General features: G+C 37.7%; 3 protein-coding genes across 3 annotated transcripts in view; 1 reads left to right on the forward strand and 2 right to left on the reverse strand.

Annotated features, from left to right (window-relative positions):
• Positions 1-2,209, reverse strand: part of golim4a (golgi integral membrane protein 4a) — a 29,324-nt gene extending 27,115 nt beyond the window's left edge. Inside the window, exon 1 of the mRNA XM_059331867.1 lies at positions 1,567-2,209. Coding sequence (XP_059187850.1) covers positions 1,567-1,753 — 187 coding nt within the window. The 5' untranslated portion in view covers positions 1,754-2,209. The remainder of the gene's footprint in view (positions 1-1,566) is intronic.
• A 1,122-nt stretch (positions 2,210-3,331) lies between these two features.
• Positions 3,332-11,388, reverse strand: LOC131969436 (lysosomal amino acid transporter 1 homolog). The gene is made up of 8 exons (XM_059330434.1): positions 11,237-11,388; positions 10,598-10,978; positions 10,374-10,503; positions 9,731-9,818; positions 8,190-8,299; positions 7,973-8,074; positions 7,130-7,315; positions 3,332-5,746 (listed from the first exon to the last, which is right to left on the reverse strand). The coding sequence occupies exons 2-8, from the start codon at positions 10,798-10,800 to the stop codon at positions 5,630-5,632; spliced, it is 936 nt and encodes a 311-aa protein (XP_059186417.1). The 5' UTR covers positions 10,801-10,978; positions 11,237-11,388; the 3' UTR covers positions 3,332-5,629.
• Positions 11,389-13,753: 2,365 nt separating this feature from the next.
• veph1 (ventricular zone expressed PH domain-containing 1) overlaps positions 13,754-15,041 on the forward strand; it is a 117,195-nt gene continuing 115,907 nt past the window's right edge. Inside the window, exon 1 of the mRNA XM_059331038.1 lies at positions 13,754-13,861. The gene's annotated coding sequence lies outside the window, so the exon portion shown is untranslated. The remainder of the gene's footprint in view (positions 13,862-15,041) is intronic.

A 15,041-nucleotide genomic window follows, 5' to 3' on the forward strand; every position in this document is an offset into this window, starting at 1 on the left:
TGGTAAATCACTGTTTGTTCAGTCCAGTTGGGTAAGATGGAAGACAGTTTCTGTCGTAATTTGTGCATTTGTTACACAAATTAGCACTTATTTCTAAACAGCTTAAACTTTCAGCTATGCCTGACACTGTATAAAACCACCACCCACTGCTTATTTTTGATTAATATGACAGGAGAAAACCTTGACTTGACACTGGGTGATAATTCAAAATGATAGTTGTGATAAAAGAATATTGTCTATCAATGGAATTGTATCATGATGAACTCATACAATGACATATTGTGACAGACAACTGCATCATCTAAATAGTTTAGAACGGACACATACTCAGTCAAATTTCTCATAAAATCTGGTCTGCAATAATTTAGGAAAAATATTTTGAAGGTCTTTAGTGTAAGGCTAGAACTGTATACATTTTTCTATATAATTTAACATGAAACTGTTAAATTTACTCAGAATTAGACAATACTGAGTACCTTTCACTTGAATTCAAGTATGGAATTCACACAGAAGTATACAAATATAGGCTTTATCGTAGGGGTTAGTTCATAATGACTATTCATATAATACAATACAAAAAAAACCCCATGATATATATTGTGACTGAGATACGAAATAACCTTTACCGGGGTAGAAGATTTTGGCCATTTTTCATGGCATTCAGTTTCAATGGAGTAATTGTTGTATCTGACGCACAAATACGCACCGTCATTGCATGTTATGACCACCCACTATTTATTTTGGTGACATTAACAGGGTTAGACTTTGATGAGGTGTTAACTTGATGTCGAACTGAACTCTGGATCATAATAAATCGTATCATATCCTCAAGTGTGTTTTACGAGGTTTAAGCTTTTGACAACAAGCAGGACAAAAATAAAATTGCAGTTTTGTTAATGCTGTGACACTCACAGCATTCTAAAGCATGGGTCTCAAACTCGCAGCCCGCGGGCCAATTGCGGCCCTCGTGACGATATTTTGTGGCCCTCACCTTGATATGAAAGTTTAATGTGAGTTTTATATGAATTGCACTTTACCTTGTTGTGTGTGGAACGTTCCTTTATTCCAAGCTGGAGCTTTGTTTCACTTGTTTCTATGACGACATTAACAAAAAGAAAGGCGGCTGCTACCGGAACCGTTTATTATCTTTTTGTGTCTCTGTTTTTTGGTAATTTTGTGTCTTTTTAAAAAAATAATTTTGTGTCTTTTTTTTTTGTAATTTTGTGTCTTTTTTTGTAATTGTGTGTTTTTTTAGTAATTTTGTAATAATTGTCTTTTTTTTTTTTTTTTTTGAAATTTTATGTAATTTTTGGGTCATTTTGTGTCTTTTTTTTTTTTTTAAGTAATTGTGTGTCCTTTATAAGTAATTTAGGTTTTTTTCTGTCATTTCGTGCCTTTTTTTTTTTTTTTTTTTTTTTTTTTTGTCTTTTTTAGGTCATTTAGATACTGCCTCCAGCGGCTCCCAGGTAATTTGAATTACAGACCCCTGTTCTAAGGGGAGCGGCTTCTCGCGCTCACCTATGCCACCTGAGCAGCCTGAAATCACAACAACGTCAATGTGTTTACCTTGGAGCTGAGCCGAGAGCGACTCTTGATGTTGCTGGTACTTCAGTGCCATTGCCTCCGTCCTCCGGAGCTGTTTGTGCATCTCATACGATATCATCCCCCCGTACATCACCCCGCAGACCACAGTGACCAGCAGGAGACACTGGAAGATCCTCCGCTGCCTCCGGGAGCACACCCCGCTTCCCATGTTGGACCCGCACCCCTCCCCGCTGTCTGCGCCAGAAAACCCCGTCTCTGCTGCTTGGAAACTTCCCCACTCAACTTTTTTACCTCCTTGTGAAGCCCTCCTCCCCCTCACTCCCCGAGCATTTCCGAGCCGAAAAACACGAGTTAAGCACTAACAGTTACCGATGTATACATTATTTTAACATAGCCACATCCACTCGAGACTCTCCCCTGTAACTTCAAAGTAGCCGCTCAGATTTTCGCTTAACTTCACGTCAAACTTAAACTCTGCGCTGCTGAAATGCAGAGCAAACCGAGGCTGGCGACTCCCGCTTGCGTCTCCGTTTCCTCTTTGCAGACGGTAACTTTTCCGACGCGGTTAAAAAAAAAAGCGTATGTGGAAATTAAAACCTTTAGGTCCCCGACGAGGCCTCCATAGCACCTTTAACTTTAGTTACGTGTCAGCCCAGCTGCTGCCTGCCATCCTAGTACAACTGTGAAGGAAGTCCCTCCTCCGAAAAAATAATAAATTTCCCTATGCCCGCCCTCAGAGGGGTAGATTTTTATCAATTGGTCGCCAGAGAGCTCGATCAAAAAGCAGCTATGCATGTCAGAGTGGAGGGATTGGAGATTTGTAGTTTCCCCCTTACAGAGACCTGTTGTAATCCTATTATAACATCTTAGGACACCGTGCAAATGCTCTGTGATCAGATCTCAATATACTGTAGCTTATACTTATACTGTAGCTTTGAGTCATATAATAGTGATTTCAAGCCAAGACCCCCCAGTACATATTTTAAAACAAAATAACTATGAATTAATGTTTTGATTAATGCAATTTAAATTACATTGAAATTTAATACTAAAATTATGGCATTGGTTTACCTTTAATATTAACTTTTGATCATTTACTGTACATAAGTACAATTTTTTCGTGAGTGTTTCCATTTTTATGTAAGTTTATACTTCTACTCCCCTACATTTTGAGGCAATTATTGTACTTCTTACTCCACTATATGACAGCTTTAGTTACTTTTCAGTTCCAGAGTTATCATAAGAAACATAGGAAGGTTTTTAATTAAACCACATAACAGTATATTAAGTACCTAGGTAAATGAGCCTTACCTCGAGAAAAATAAAATGCATTATAATAATAATTCCAAAAATGTATTTGGTTTACATATATATATATATATATATATATATTCTGCGTGAGTGCTTTTACTTTGGATACCTTAAGTACATTTTGATGCTGCTTTAAGTTTTGAATTCAGGACATTTACTTGCAGTGGAGTGATTTCTGTGTGTTATTAGTACTTTACCTAAGTAAGAGATCTGAATACTTTTTTCCCCACTGCTTTTAACATGGTAAAGTGTAGAAATTACTTGCACATCTGTCAAACTGAGGAAATGGTCTGTGGGTGATTAATTCCTATCAGCAGTGTAAAAGTTGCTTCTCATGCCATGACAGAACAGAGCCTGCATTCACATGATTAATATCCATAGAAAATTAGTTATTGCGCTCATATAGTTTATTAAAGAAATGTGTCACAGTTTCCCTTCTCATTGTAACAACATAGACAAACATGTGAACTGACAATTTACGGTATATTGCAGTTTATTCAAGTTATTACCATACATAGTGGTTTTACAACAGTTAATATCAGAAGACATTGTCAGTAAATAAATACATCATAGCAACAGTGTCACCATTAAAGTAAGAACTATTATAAATACTACATGTTCTACATTATACAGTAATACCTATACAATAAATATGTAGCTTTTGTGCTAGATTGAAAAGGTATATGTGACTTATTTAGAAGAAATTGAAAAGGGATCAAAGCGTGAAAAACAATTTGCAAAAACTGAATCTATAAAAAAAAGTTAATATAGTTGCATATATTTGCAAATAAATGTACTTTTCAGAAAACAAACTCAGAAGAAATATCACAATATGTACATAATTCCACATTGATTGCATCAGCTGACTGGCTGAAATAACAGCCAGTCGTGTTTTTCGCGTTATTGTGATGACAGTGACCAACGAACACTGAATGACTGACAACATTGTCGTTTGAATGCTACCAAATGAATTGTGTTTTTCACATTTTTATATGCAATGCATGCTTGATTAGTTTTTCCCTTCGTGTAGAGACAGACCATTTCCTCTGTGCTCCCATTACAAGCCAGCTCTTCTTACACATAGAGAAAAATAAATCATGTCCACATTATAATAATGAGGTAGAGAAATCTGAAGTTATGAAGATGGCCAGATGACAGCAGCACACACGTACTGTGTGTGTGTGTGTGTGTGTGTGTGTGTGTGTGTCTGTGTGTGAGAGAGAGAGAGAGAGAGAGACAGCATTTGGCACAACATTAATGAGCGTTTTGTTTTGCTGATGATCTAAATGAATGTCCAAAAACTTGAAGTGCTTGTCATCAATAAGACTATTTGTTCTGTTTTATTTTTGCTCTGCTTTGTCGTCATCTATGTTACTCTGTAAACAACCGTAATAAAGCTAATAAAAAGTGTTCCAAAAATAAACGTGACTTGACAAGAGCATCTTCTCTGCTTTAAAGAGAGCTGACAGAATATAAGACACATCTTAAAAGGTGCTAACTAATTTTGAGCCTCATTACTTCAACAAGTCTTCAATAACATCTCATTAATGTTCCCATTTTGAGATCCATCTGAGAACATTATCGAGCGGTTACGTCTTCTTTAATCAATGCTTTTGTACGTCATGAGGAAGTTACTGAAGAGGGTGCTCTTACAAGACATTTGAACTGCTCACAATACTAAGTGACACGGATCATATTTTAGAATATAAAAAAAAGGTAAGAAAAGAAAAAGCTTTGCTGCATTTTCTAGGAAAAACAGTGGCGTAAGGAAATCACTGTCAATAGTTAAGAAATCTAAATTTAATTTTAAAATATTTTGTTTTGAAATGGATCTACAGTGCATTTTATATTAAGACAGTATTTCATTTAAAAAAAGGCACAGACAACACGTTTCTTCAGGACAGCAGAGAGCTCGGAAATGCAACATCTCATTTGTAATAGAAATGAGGCAGTTTATACACCTGTAGTCATTTGAACATCATCGTCATAAATACTATGATCGAGTGTTTAAATGTTTAGCTTACGAGAATTTCCTGTTTGCAACAGTTAACCATCTGTAAATGAAAAACCAGGGAAATCAACTTCACATGAAAACAAACACATTAGTGTTGATTCCTCTATTATTGTGCTCATGCATACTATATATTTTATGGCACTCTAATACCAAACCAGGTAATGAAACTTAAACCCCATACCATGCATCATAGTATAATATTGTAATCCTCTAAAGCCGAATATACCCTGTCAAAACTGTAAATATAACAGGCACTTCATTTTTCCATAAAGCTTGCACTTGAGAAGAGATGTCTGGCATTATGCCTTCTCCTCTGGGCGTGTTTGGTCCCCAGTGGCCAATAAAAAATACAGTTATTCCATCCAAAACAAAATCAAGTTATCCCAGTGGGAAGGTGTATCAAAAATGATAGTAGGAAAAGATTTTATTGAAGCTAACTCGCCAAAAGTGACAGACGTTTTCAAAGTGGTATTTAATTAACTGGATCCCAGGTGTTAAGAAAAATGTGTTGGCTTCTTTTCTGTAGCTTTTCCCGTCCTATTACCACAATAAACCAAACAAGAGTTGATCATGTTTGTTATCTGAAAAGCAGAAAATAAGACCATAGAGGTGTACTGGAATTTGGCTGCTAGTGGCTTCTACAATGCTTCTGAAATGTCTCTGTTCTCTGAAGTTGTTCCACAGAATGATCAAAAGCAAACCTTTGGACTGAGCGGTCCATTCTTGACTGCATGGTCCACGCTGGTGTGCATTCTGTGACTATAACACTGACAGTTCCTCTTCCTCACACAGTAAAGGCTCCACCTCTGGGACTCTAAGCAGTGTGCTGCTTTTAGAAGAGCGGTTGTTCCTGTACATGATGAACTGGGTTGTCACCTTATTAGGTTAAGGCACAAACGGAAACATTAGGAGATAAAATTATCTTCTTTTAAATGGAATTAGTGACGATTTAACAATCTAAACCTCACAAACCACTGGCTGGTCTGAAGGCGTTTTGTTAAAAAAAAGAAGAAGAAATGACTACAAAATTACCACATTAATCATAGCAAGAAACTGTAAGCATAGAAATGATCTGCAGATGTTCTGTCAGGAAATCTGAGCCAAATCCAAAAATAGGGGTATTTCATCAAACTGACTTTGACACGTCTCGTTTAAGATTGTGCAATAACTAGATCCTGTAAAACACATTAAATTTGGCCCTCTTCAGTGCATTGTAAAGCCACAAATGACTCAGCTACAGTTGTGTGACAAAAATTCAGTGCAACTTTGACTCAACTGCTGCAGCGAGGAGAGGAGAGGGCAGGTTGTAAAAAATGCACAGTCATGGAAATTGATAATAACCAAAATCATTATCAAGAAAACCATGTAAAATGTCTAGATATCAGCTCTTAAATTAAACTCTGATGAGCTATTTTTGTTGTTATCACTATATTTGTCCAAACAAATGTACCTTTAGTTGTACCAGTCATTAAAATGAACAAGAAATTAGAGAAAACGAAGGTGGTCTCCATGACTGTAGTTCAATATATATCGTATGTTGAGACCTCTTTTTCCCAAAATAATACTAACACATGGAAAAATGTTGCGTATATAGATTCTGTTTTATTTTATTTTTGTAAAATAAGTCATCAAAGCAATGTTGTTTATTTATTTTTTTAAGATATATGGAACAAAATACATTTTTGATTTTTCCTAAACTTCTAGTCATGATTGAAAGAGATTCCATAGAGGTGCAGGACTTGAATATTGCAGTGAAAATCGAGGCCGCAGGGAGTAAAATGTGACGGGAATATAAACATTCCCTGATTCAATTTGGAATTCCCGGCTAGGGACATTGAGACTACTACTTAATTGACTCACAATCTCTGTAATGGGTTAGAATTTGTACTCTTTATTTTTATTATTTATTTATTTTTGTTTTGTTATTTTTATTATTGTTATTATTATCATTATTATTATACATTTTCTTTTTTTATACGTATATGTTTATGTTATTGTTGTGGCTTTATTTTCCATATATTTTGTGACTGCTGTTTGCGGTCTTGTTGATTGTGTTGTATGTGTTTTCAGCATAAAAAGCCAATAAAAATATTTGAATAATAGTATAAAAAAATTAAATTAAAATAAAAAAAACATTCCCTGAAACTGCTTGGGGTTTAGATGGTGGACCTAATAAAAGACTCAGGTTTTTTCACATGCAGATATCATCAGTCAATATATGACAGACTTTATACAGTCAAGTTGTGATTTAAAGGATACAAAGAAGTCAAGTATGAGGACTCCCAGGCTGCCGATGAGCCAGGCCAGATGTTTGATGATGAAGTTCCGTTTGGACTCCTTCAGTGCAGGCAGGACCACAATGACACTCAACCCATACGTCCCATTGCCCATCATGGCCAGGGCAAACAACAGGTAAGAGGTGCCCTCTGTGGACTGTCGCTGGAACTGGAATAAATAAGAGTAATACTGAAAATGAGTGCACCATAAATTACTACATGGAATGTAACCAAACATTAAACTGGGTGACTAACTGAATAATATGATTTGGGCTTTCTGCTGCAGAAACAAGCATGCTTGAACATGTAGGAATATCCAGGGGGCAAATCTGACTGGGAGCATATACACACACACACACACACACACACACACACACACACACACACACACACACACACACACACACACACACACACACACACACACACACACACACACACACACACACACACACACACACAATTTTCCTGACAATTGTAAATCATTTCAGAGGTTTCTCTGGCCAAGCAGCATATTGAGACGATCCCCTCTGGTGATTAATAGCTACAGTCGAGCCAGGGTGTTTCTCCAGCACAACAGTACCATTGTCTTTGACGTCTGCTTCTTATTTTGACACACACACACAAACACACAAATCCCACCTCCCTCTTTAAACAGTCCCTATTCATGGCTAACTGATAAATAATAAGTGCAGTTTTCCATGGAGCCCCTGGGATGAGACCCTTAGAAAGCCGTCCAAGATCTCCCATCAGGATGGCACTGCTTACATGCAAACCAAACAACAACATTTCAGCTGAATCACAAGAAATAAAAAAGGCCACTTACATTTTTATAGAGCTGAGGAAAACGGGAGCTGAGGTAGAAGATAGAAGCCAGGTATCCACATATATAGCCAGTGATTTCCACTGATTTAGAGGTAGTTGGACTCTGGTAAAAGATGAGAGAAGGTGAAGGGCTCAAACTGTTGCAAACACAAGAAACAGTACATTAAAATATATAGTCAAAAGGGAATAAAAGTACACAAAGTACACAATCTACCTACCTGGGTGTCTAAAGTTGCACTATTGTCTATGATGAGTTTGGGCAAAGCCAGGAGAACTAAAGTAGCAGCACCACACCACATGAAGCACAGCCACTTCAACACGGGGCTCTCTAGAGCAGTCACACAAAGACAAAACAAAAGTGCCAGTGAAGACATGAAGGCAAATAATCCCCTCAACATGAGCTGCACACAGTCCTATACATAGTGTCTTTTCCTTGGGAAACAACAGGGAAAAGACACAGGTATAGTGTCTGTTGTTTGACAATAGTCCTCTGAACCACAAGCAGTTTCAGTTCACTTTTTCCACCGGCCACTGTGGCCACATTTTTGAATATGAATCCTGCACCTTTATGGAAATAATACAATTATGGCTTGAAAAAACGTAATCTATATATACACACACACAGGTGCATCTCAGTACATTAGAATATCATGGAAAAGTCCATTTCCAGTAGTTCAAGTCAAATAGCCTCAACCAAGCACTGAGTGCATATAAATAGACAGACTTTTCAGAGGCCAACATTTCCATATAAAAGATACTTTTTATCAAATGGTCTTTTGTAATATTAACATTTTTTGAGAGGCTGAATTTTAGGTCTCTATTAAATGTAAGCCATGATCATTATAATTAGAAGAAATTAAATACATTAGGACATGAAATGTTTCATTCTGTGTGTAATGGATCTATAAAATGTGTTATTTCCACTTTTTGAATTGAAATTCTGACATAAATAAACTTTTCTATAATATTTTAGTTTATTGAGATGCACCTGTACAACATTTTTCCAAGTGGCCACAAATGTTATCAGTAATCTTCAATATTCTTGGGACGTGACTGCTGGTCATGGCCGAGTCGATAATGGCTTCCCAGTTGAGCTGAGGATCATTTGTTATGGATTTTTCAGGATCTGGTTAGTGCAAAAGGTTTGTTTCTGAGATAATTTTAAATGAGACATATAGAATAATAAAATATATTTTATGCTTTTTCTTGACAGAAGCATTCGTCACATGATGTGTTGAAGGACCATTGGACATGAGATGATAATTTCTGCTGTTTTTCTGCTATGATAAATGGTTTAATTTTGGTGATTTCTTTCTTTATTATGAAATTAAACATGCCTATTTAAACTTGCTTATGGGCTGTGGGTTCAGAGGGCAAGTGCAAGAGGCATGATTTTGTTAGCCAGTCACAAAGACTGTATACCTCAAAACAAACATACCAACTGTATATATGCAGGGCAGCAGCAGCCATGGATAAGTATCAGCATGAGTCATTAGCCAGTCATGCACTTTTAGGCTTTGGTGGTTACCACTCACAAGCACATAACAACTGGAACTGTGTCTGTTATCTCTAAGTCAGCAGGTGGCTGTCTGTCTGTCATGCAGTTCAGATTCAGAATTTATTGACTCAAAAGCAGGAAATACTTGTACTCGTAGTTATGCTTTTCATTAATCTGGAGGGTCACAATATTGTTTACTCACACGAGCGTGACATGCAAGCTCCATATGAAATCAAAAGCAGAGACAATATCAGGGCTTACTTCTGCTGGAACTGTTCTTGATCTTATAGTAGAGAAACTGGGATATGAGGATCAGGTCTGTGAAGATGTAGAACACAACTGTGACTACCTGAGAGAGGGACATGGAAAACAGACATTAAATATAAATTAAAAAGATTTTTTACAATTTAACTTAAAACATTTGCTGGTGAATAGATGAGTGCACTGTTTAGCGGTTCTCTATTAGAGACAGGTCTATGAAATCTGGGGAAAAGGTTGGTAACCAAACAGTACAAATCTAGAATCTTCAAGAATCCCAAACGATCTTTTGCCTTTAAAATGTTCTTATATCTAAAATAGTAAATGTTATAGTACTATATGAGTTCTAGCTTTTTGAATAAGTGAACTGACAGTGAATTTGACTTTGATTGTTAGCAGTACAAACATGGATATGTCCAAAAGCCTGCAGCAATAAGGAGGTCTGAGCACAGCGAGTCTGAAATGTATTAGCTCACCAACTTCGGGGACAGAAAGTAAATTAAATATTACTTCAACTCAAATCTGCAAGGGACTACAAACACTGGGATGGAGTTCACAGACACACAGACACACAGACACACACAGACACACACAGACACACACACACACACACACACACAGAAGATGTATGAGTTTGTGTGTTTACCTGAATAGGCAGCTGGCTGGTGAGGTAGCAGCCTGCAAAGCTGGTCAAGTCTCCACTGAAGAGGAAGAAAAGAAAGCCAAAAGACATGGCCTCCTCCACTTTACCGTTCCGATAGGCCTCATAGACCTGCCTAGATAAATAGATAGATGGATAGATTTTATTACCAGAACACTGTGTAACACTAGTTTAATGATGCTGTAAATCAGAGTTGTTCTGCTACTTACGGCAGAGTGGACAGCAGGAAGCAGAACATGGATATGAGTCCTATCACCACGCTGCAGTACTCCCACACATTGTCCACACACTCCTCCAGCAGGTAAAGGATCCACGGTGTCCCGTTGACACACACGGGCCGGCCTAGTGCCGGAGCTGTCCAGTTGGCGGTAGCCACGTCCACACTCTTGCCGGGGAAGCGTGCAGTGGCCATGGCGAGATGCCGGTTACCTGCCCCTCAGCTGCAGGACCTGTCCTCCTCCTCCTCCTGCTTCCAGATTGTGAGTAGATGTGTGTTTATTCTGGCAACAACACCTAAACCTAAAGCAGGTCCTGCACACCTACCTACCTCATAAAATAGATGTGTAAAGGCTTGTTGTCATTTGATGAGTCTGCAAGAGAAAAATCAACAAAAACCATAACAAGTGAGAAGTGTTAAAACTGCTTTAGGATAATCCCAAATTAAAAATTGCGCCTATATTCCAGGAAATCCTCCCACGTGTTTGATGTTTGCTTAATTAGAGCCAGTTTCAGCTTGATTTTCGTTAGTTTTACACACTGTTATTTTCATTGTTAAGGCTAATTTGCATACTTGGGGATGAGATGCTGCTAACAAAGGAGGCTAAAACCAGCTTCCGGTAACCGCTTACCTAACAAAATGAACTCGGTAAAGATTGCAGAGTGTTTGTGGTTCTGTGTAAGCTTCTCCCACATCCTCACACGTTTCTGCAAGCGATGTGTGTGGTCTTTAAAGAACATTATAGGTTAGCTCCTAGCTTGATGTTATCCATCGCCGGTGGTCCCCAAGTGACAAGACATCCTGAATGACATCACAACATCCTGTGAGAATTTTCAAAATAATATCCTTTAGGACAGTTATTCTATACTGATGATCAAATGGATAAAGGAGCACATCTCATGATTTGTTTGCAATTAATAATGTTTTACTATAAAACGTAGTGTCTTATTTAACCAGATACTAGCAACGATCATACAAATAAAATAGAGATGTAAAGCTAGGGCTGCACTGTTTTGTTTGCATCACTATTCTCATCTACATTGAAAAATATATTAAAATGATTATGCTGTTATTTATTTTTTTCATTTTTTTGCAATGATCTCTATCTATAGGCTGGGACATATCTGCACAATACTTGGTATTTCGACCCCCTAGGGGTCACCCCCCCCCAATCACTGTGCTAATGTGTACCAACCATAGACTGTATAAATAAGGTACCAACCTCACATAAGTTGCCCCTTTAAAGTGGCAAATGCTGCGCTTTTACTTTGAAGGCGAAAGAACCCACACAACTTCTGTTGCCTTGACGCGGCGGAAACTACTCACGTTTTCCAGCTTCACTTCATATGGATGATGACTGGGAAAATACCCCCACCTACTGATCACATGGACCCATTATAAATGCAAATTTGAGAGAGTAAAACAAAATAAATAGAAAAATCGATTATAATAAATTGACACAAACTATGGGATTTTTTCAATTCTTTTTTATTCCTTCAATGTTATTATTATTATTATTATTATTATTATTATTATTATTATAATAGCATTATTGAGATATAGCCTACTTAAGTAATATAATTTATTTAAACAATCCTACTACTGTAATTGCTTAAACTAATAGATCGTCACAGTGTTAAAATAATCGCCTAACTCATTTTTTTCAAGTTTTGCAGAAAACACAAAAAAATTCACCAAAAGTGTAACATACGACATTTATTGATCATTTCACTCAAAAAGGATGCAACAAAGGATGGCTATTGTTATAGTAATAACAGTGTGTGTACATTATGTAACTTAAGAGAAATAAATGACTTCAGCAATTTTTTTGAACATGCCTTTGTGATTTAAGCAAGATATGGTAACACTTTATTTTGAAGGTGTCTACATAAGAGTCACACAAGCCTGTCAGAAACATGACATGACAAGTATCATGAGCATTAAAGTTACTTTAAAGTGTCATTAATGTTCATGACACATCCCATGTCATGTTTATGACACGCTCTTGTCACTCTTATGTAGACACCTTCAAAATAAAGTGTTACCATATCTTGCTTAAGTCACAAAGGCATGTTCAAAAAATTGCCTAAGTCACATTTTATTTGGATTTAGGCTTAATAAATCTGCTTAAGTCACACACTTGACATAGGCCATTATCTTAAAGGGGTAAAATCACATGATCTGATCAACTGAGGGTGTAGGGGATTTTACCATAGTGGCCGGCGTCATGGGATGATTTAGGCAAAAAATACAATTTTGACAAAAAATGACTTAGGTGATTATCTTAACAGTGTGATGATATTCACTACTACTACTACTACTACTACTACTACTATTAATACTACTACTAGTTACAATAATAGCAACAATATTAGGCTATGTTTAAAACATACAGTAATTTTTTGGGCCAGACTGTTATCTGATAAATGTATATATATCCTAAATTGTTGCTGCCAGCCGCCAGACTCATTATGGCACTCGAGTAAATAGTATGTCTGAACAGGGAAAAAGGGATTAGGGATAACTTTGGTTTGGAGTGCAGCCATTAAGTCATTAGGCCTCAACTGCTCCTCTCTCAATCTCGTGCTCTGTGCCACGATGCTGCCTTCAAGGCATAAATCGACTAAATAAAAAGGCCTGTAAACTCCCATAGTGATTAGATCGTAATTTCAAGGATTAGTTGGTGAAAACAAGAGCAAAATTCCCCCTGTAATAAAACATTTTTTGAAATCTGTTAACACTAAACTGCTGTCATGGTTGAGTTAGTTACAGAAACTAAAAACTTGTTAGAGATCAAATGTGTCTGGTAATCTCTTCACAAAAACATTAATCCTAACCAAATGCGGTGACTTTAAGTCTTAGTGCAGTTTAAAGCCACGTGACTTAGTCATAATGTGCAGTGACATCTGACTAATCGTACTCGGTTGATGAAAATCCATGATGAGCTACTTTAACGTGCCACAAATGCCATGTTACCGAACATTCCATATTTCCTGAGAGCTTTTGAACGCATCATCCCAAACCCATCCCTCCCTCCATTCACCTGTTGCGCCGCGCTTTATATATCTTCGGCCGCACGATGGCGCGCTTTCCCCTGGTGGCCGACCAGGATGAATGCTCGGCTTTCTCTGCGGGGGGAACTTGAAGCTGTGCAGGGGTAATATGTGTTGCTATGTGCCGCTTCGGACCGAGGTTTGAAGGTACCGAACGGAGCTCCGCATTCACTGTCCGTGCGTCCTCGTCCTGCACGGAGCAGGTAAGCTGTCCGACGCTGTAGCTGTTAGGAACCGAACCGGGCTTTTAGGTTTTTTTTTCTTGTTGCATTGACATTCTGTCAATAGAGACTGAAAAAACGCGTTGCCGGGCTAAAGGCATGAATGCCACCCACATTCCTTGATGTCGGGAAAGTTGACTGGAGGAGGTGAAAGCACCGATGTGCCACTGACTCTCCTAATCGTGCATCAAATACCTTTTTATTTGCTAAATGTAAATAGTAATAGACAGACAGGGGAGCAGGTGGATTGGAAAGCTGTTGTCGTCAGGATGTTGCTATAGGCACTGAATGCAATGTAGGGTTAAATACTTGTTAATTATTGCATATGCTGACGTTGTATTTGCAGGCTGTGCACATCACCCAATTCAAACAGAAGAGGTGAGATTAAAAGTGCGATACAGACACACATTGCACTTTATATCGAATATTTTAGGCTTTGCTGGAAACCTTTTGGAATCATGGAGTACTACTTTTACACTTGGTTTACTTCCATGTACTCTCTCTCTCTCTCTCTCTCTCTCTCTCTCTCTCTCTCTGTTTCGGTGTAAATACAGAGGAATGTGTCCCGAGAGCTTGAAAGGCAAGTTCAGTTGCATTACTCACATTTATTCTGTGCATTTTTTTCTCTCTTATTGCTCTCTGTCCTAGTCGAAATCTACTGTTGCTCCACTTTTGTGTGTGTGTGTGTGTGTGTGTGAATACAGAGGAGACTCCTCAAGGTCAAAGACACAGACAGATGTTGATGTCCCACGCAGGAAGGACAATGATGTATTAATACTGTAGACACCTGTTAAATTCTCCCTTCACCTAAGAATTTACTCTACTTCCAAACCTTTTCCACTTCATTCAAACAGCAGCTTGCAGTCCATTCATTCACGCTTTCATTCATTTTCTTTCCTGGCAAATCCGTCATGTTCTCAGTGGAGGCTTGCAGTTTATCCCAGTGCAGGGCAGAAACATGGAAGCACATTTGAGCCAATATTTGTTCACTTGTTCCTCTGGACTACAAATCAAAATAATTGTATTTTATCCTGTCATTTGGAGCTATTATATGCATGTACTTTTCTTGGTTTGACACAATATGTTATCTAGGAATGATGAGTTTTCTATCTGGGTTTCGTGGAGTAATTTTTCAGCACTTTGCATTTTATTGTGCCGATGG

Source organism: Centropristis striata, chromosome 4 (genome assembly GCF_030273125.1).
Source record: "Centropristis striata isolate RG_2023a ecotype Rhode Island chromosome 4, C.striata_1.0, whole genome shotgun sequence".
In the NCBI taxonomy this organism is placed as follows: Eukaryota; Metazoa; Chordata; class Actinopteri; order Perciformes; family Serranidae; genus Centropristis; species Centropristis striata.

Excerpts from the sequence above, each read along its gene's own strand:
- LOC131969436 (XM_059330434.1), bottom strand. The coding sequence starts at position 10,800 with ATGGCCACTGCACGCTTCCCCGGCAAGAGTGTGGACGTGGCTACCGCC. Across the intron at positions 10,504-10,597 it reads TTCCTGCTGTCCACTCTGCC|GCAGGTCTATGAGGCCTATC; the intron begins GTAAGTAGCAGA and ends CTATTTATCTAG. Across the intron at positions 8,300-9,730 it reads CAAGAACAGTTCCAGCAGAA|AGAGCCCCGTGTTGAAGTGG; the intron begins GTAAGCCCTGAT and ends TGACTGCTCTAG.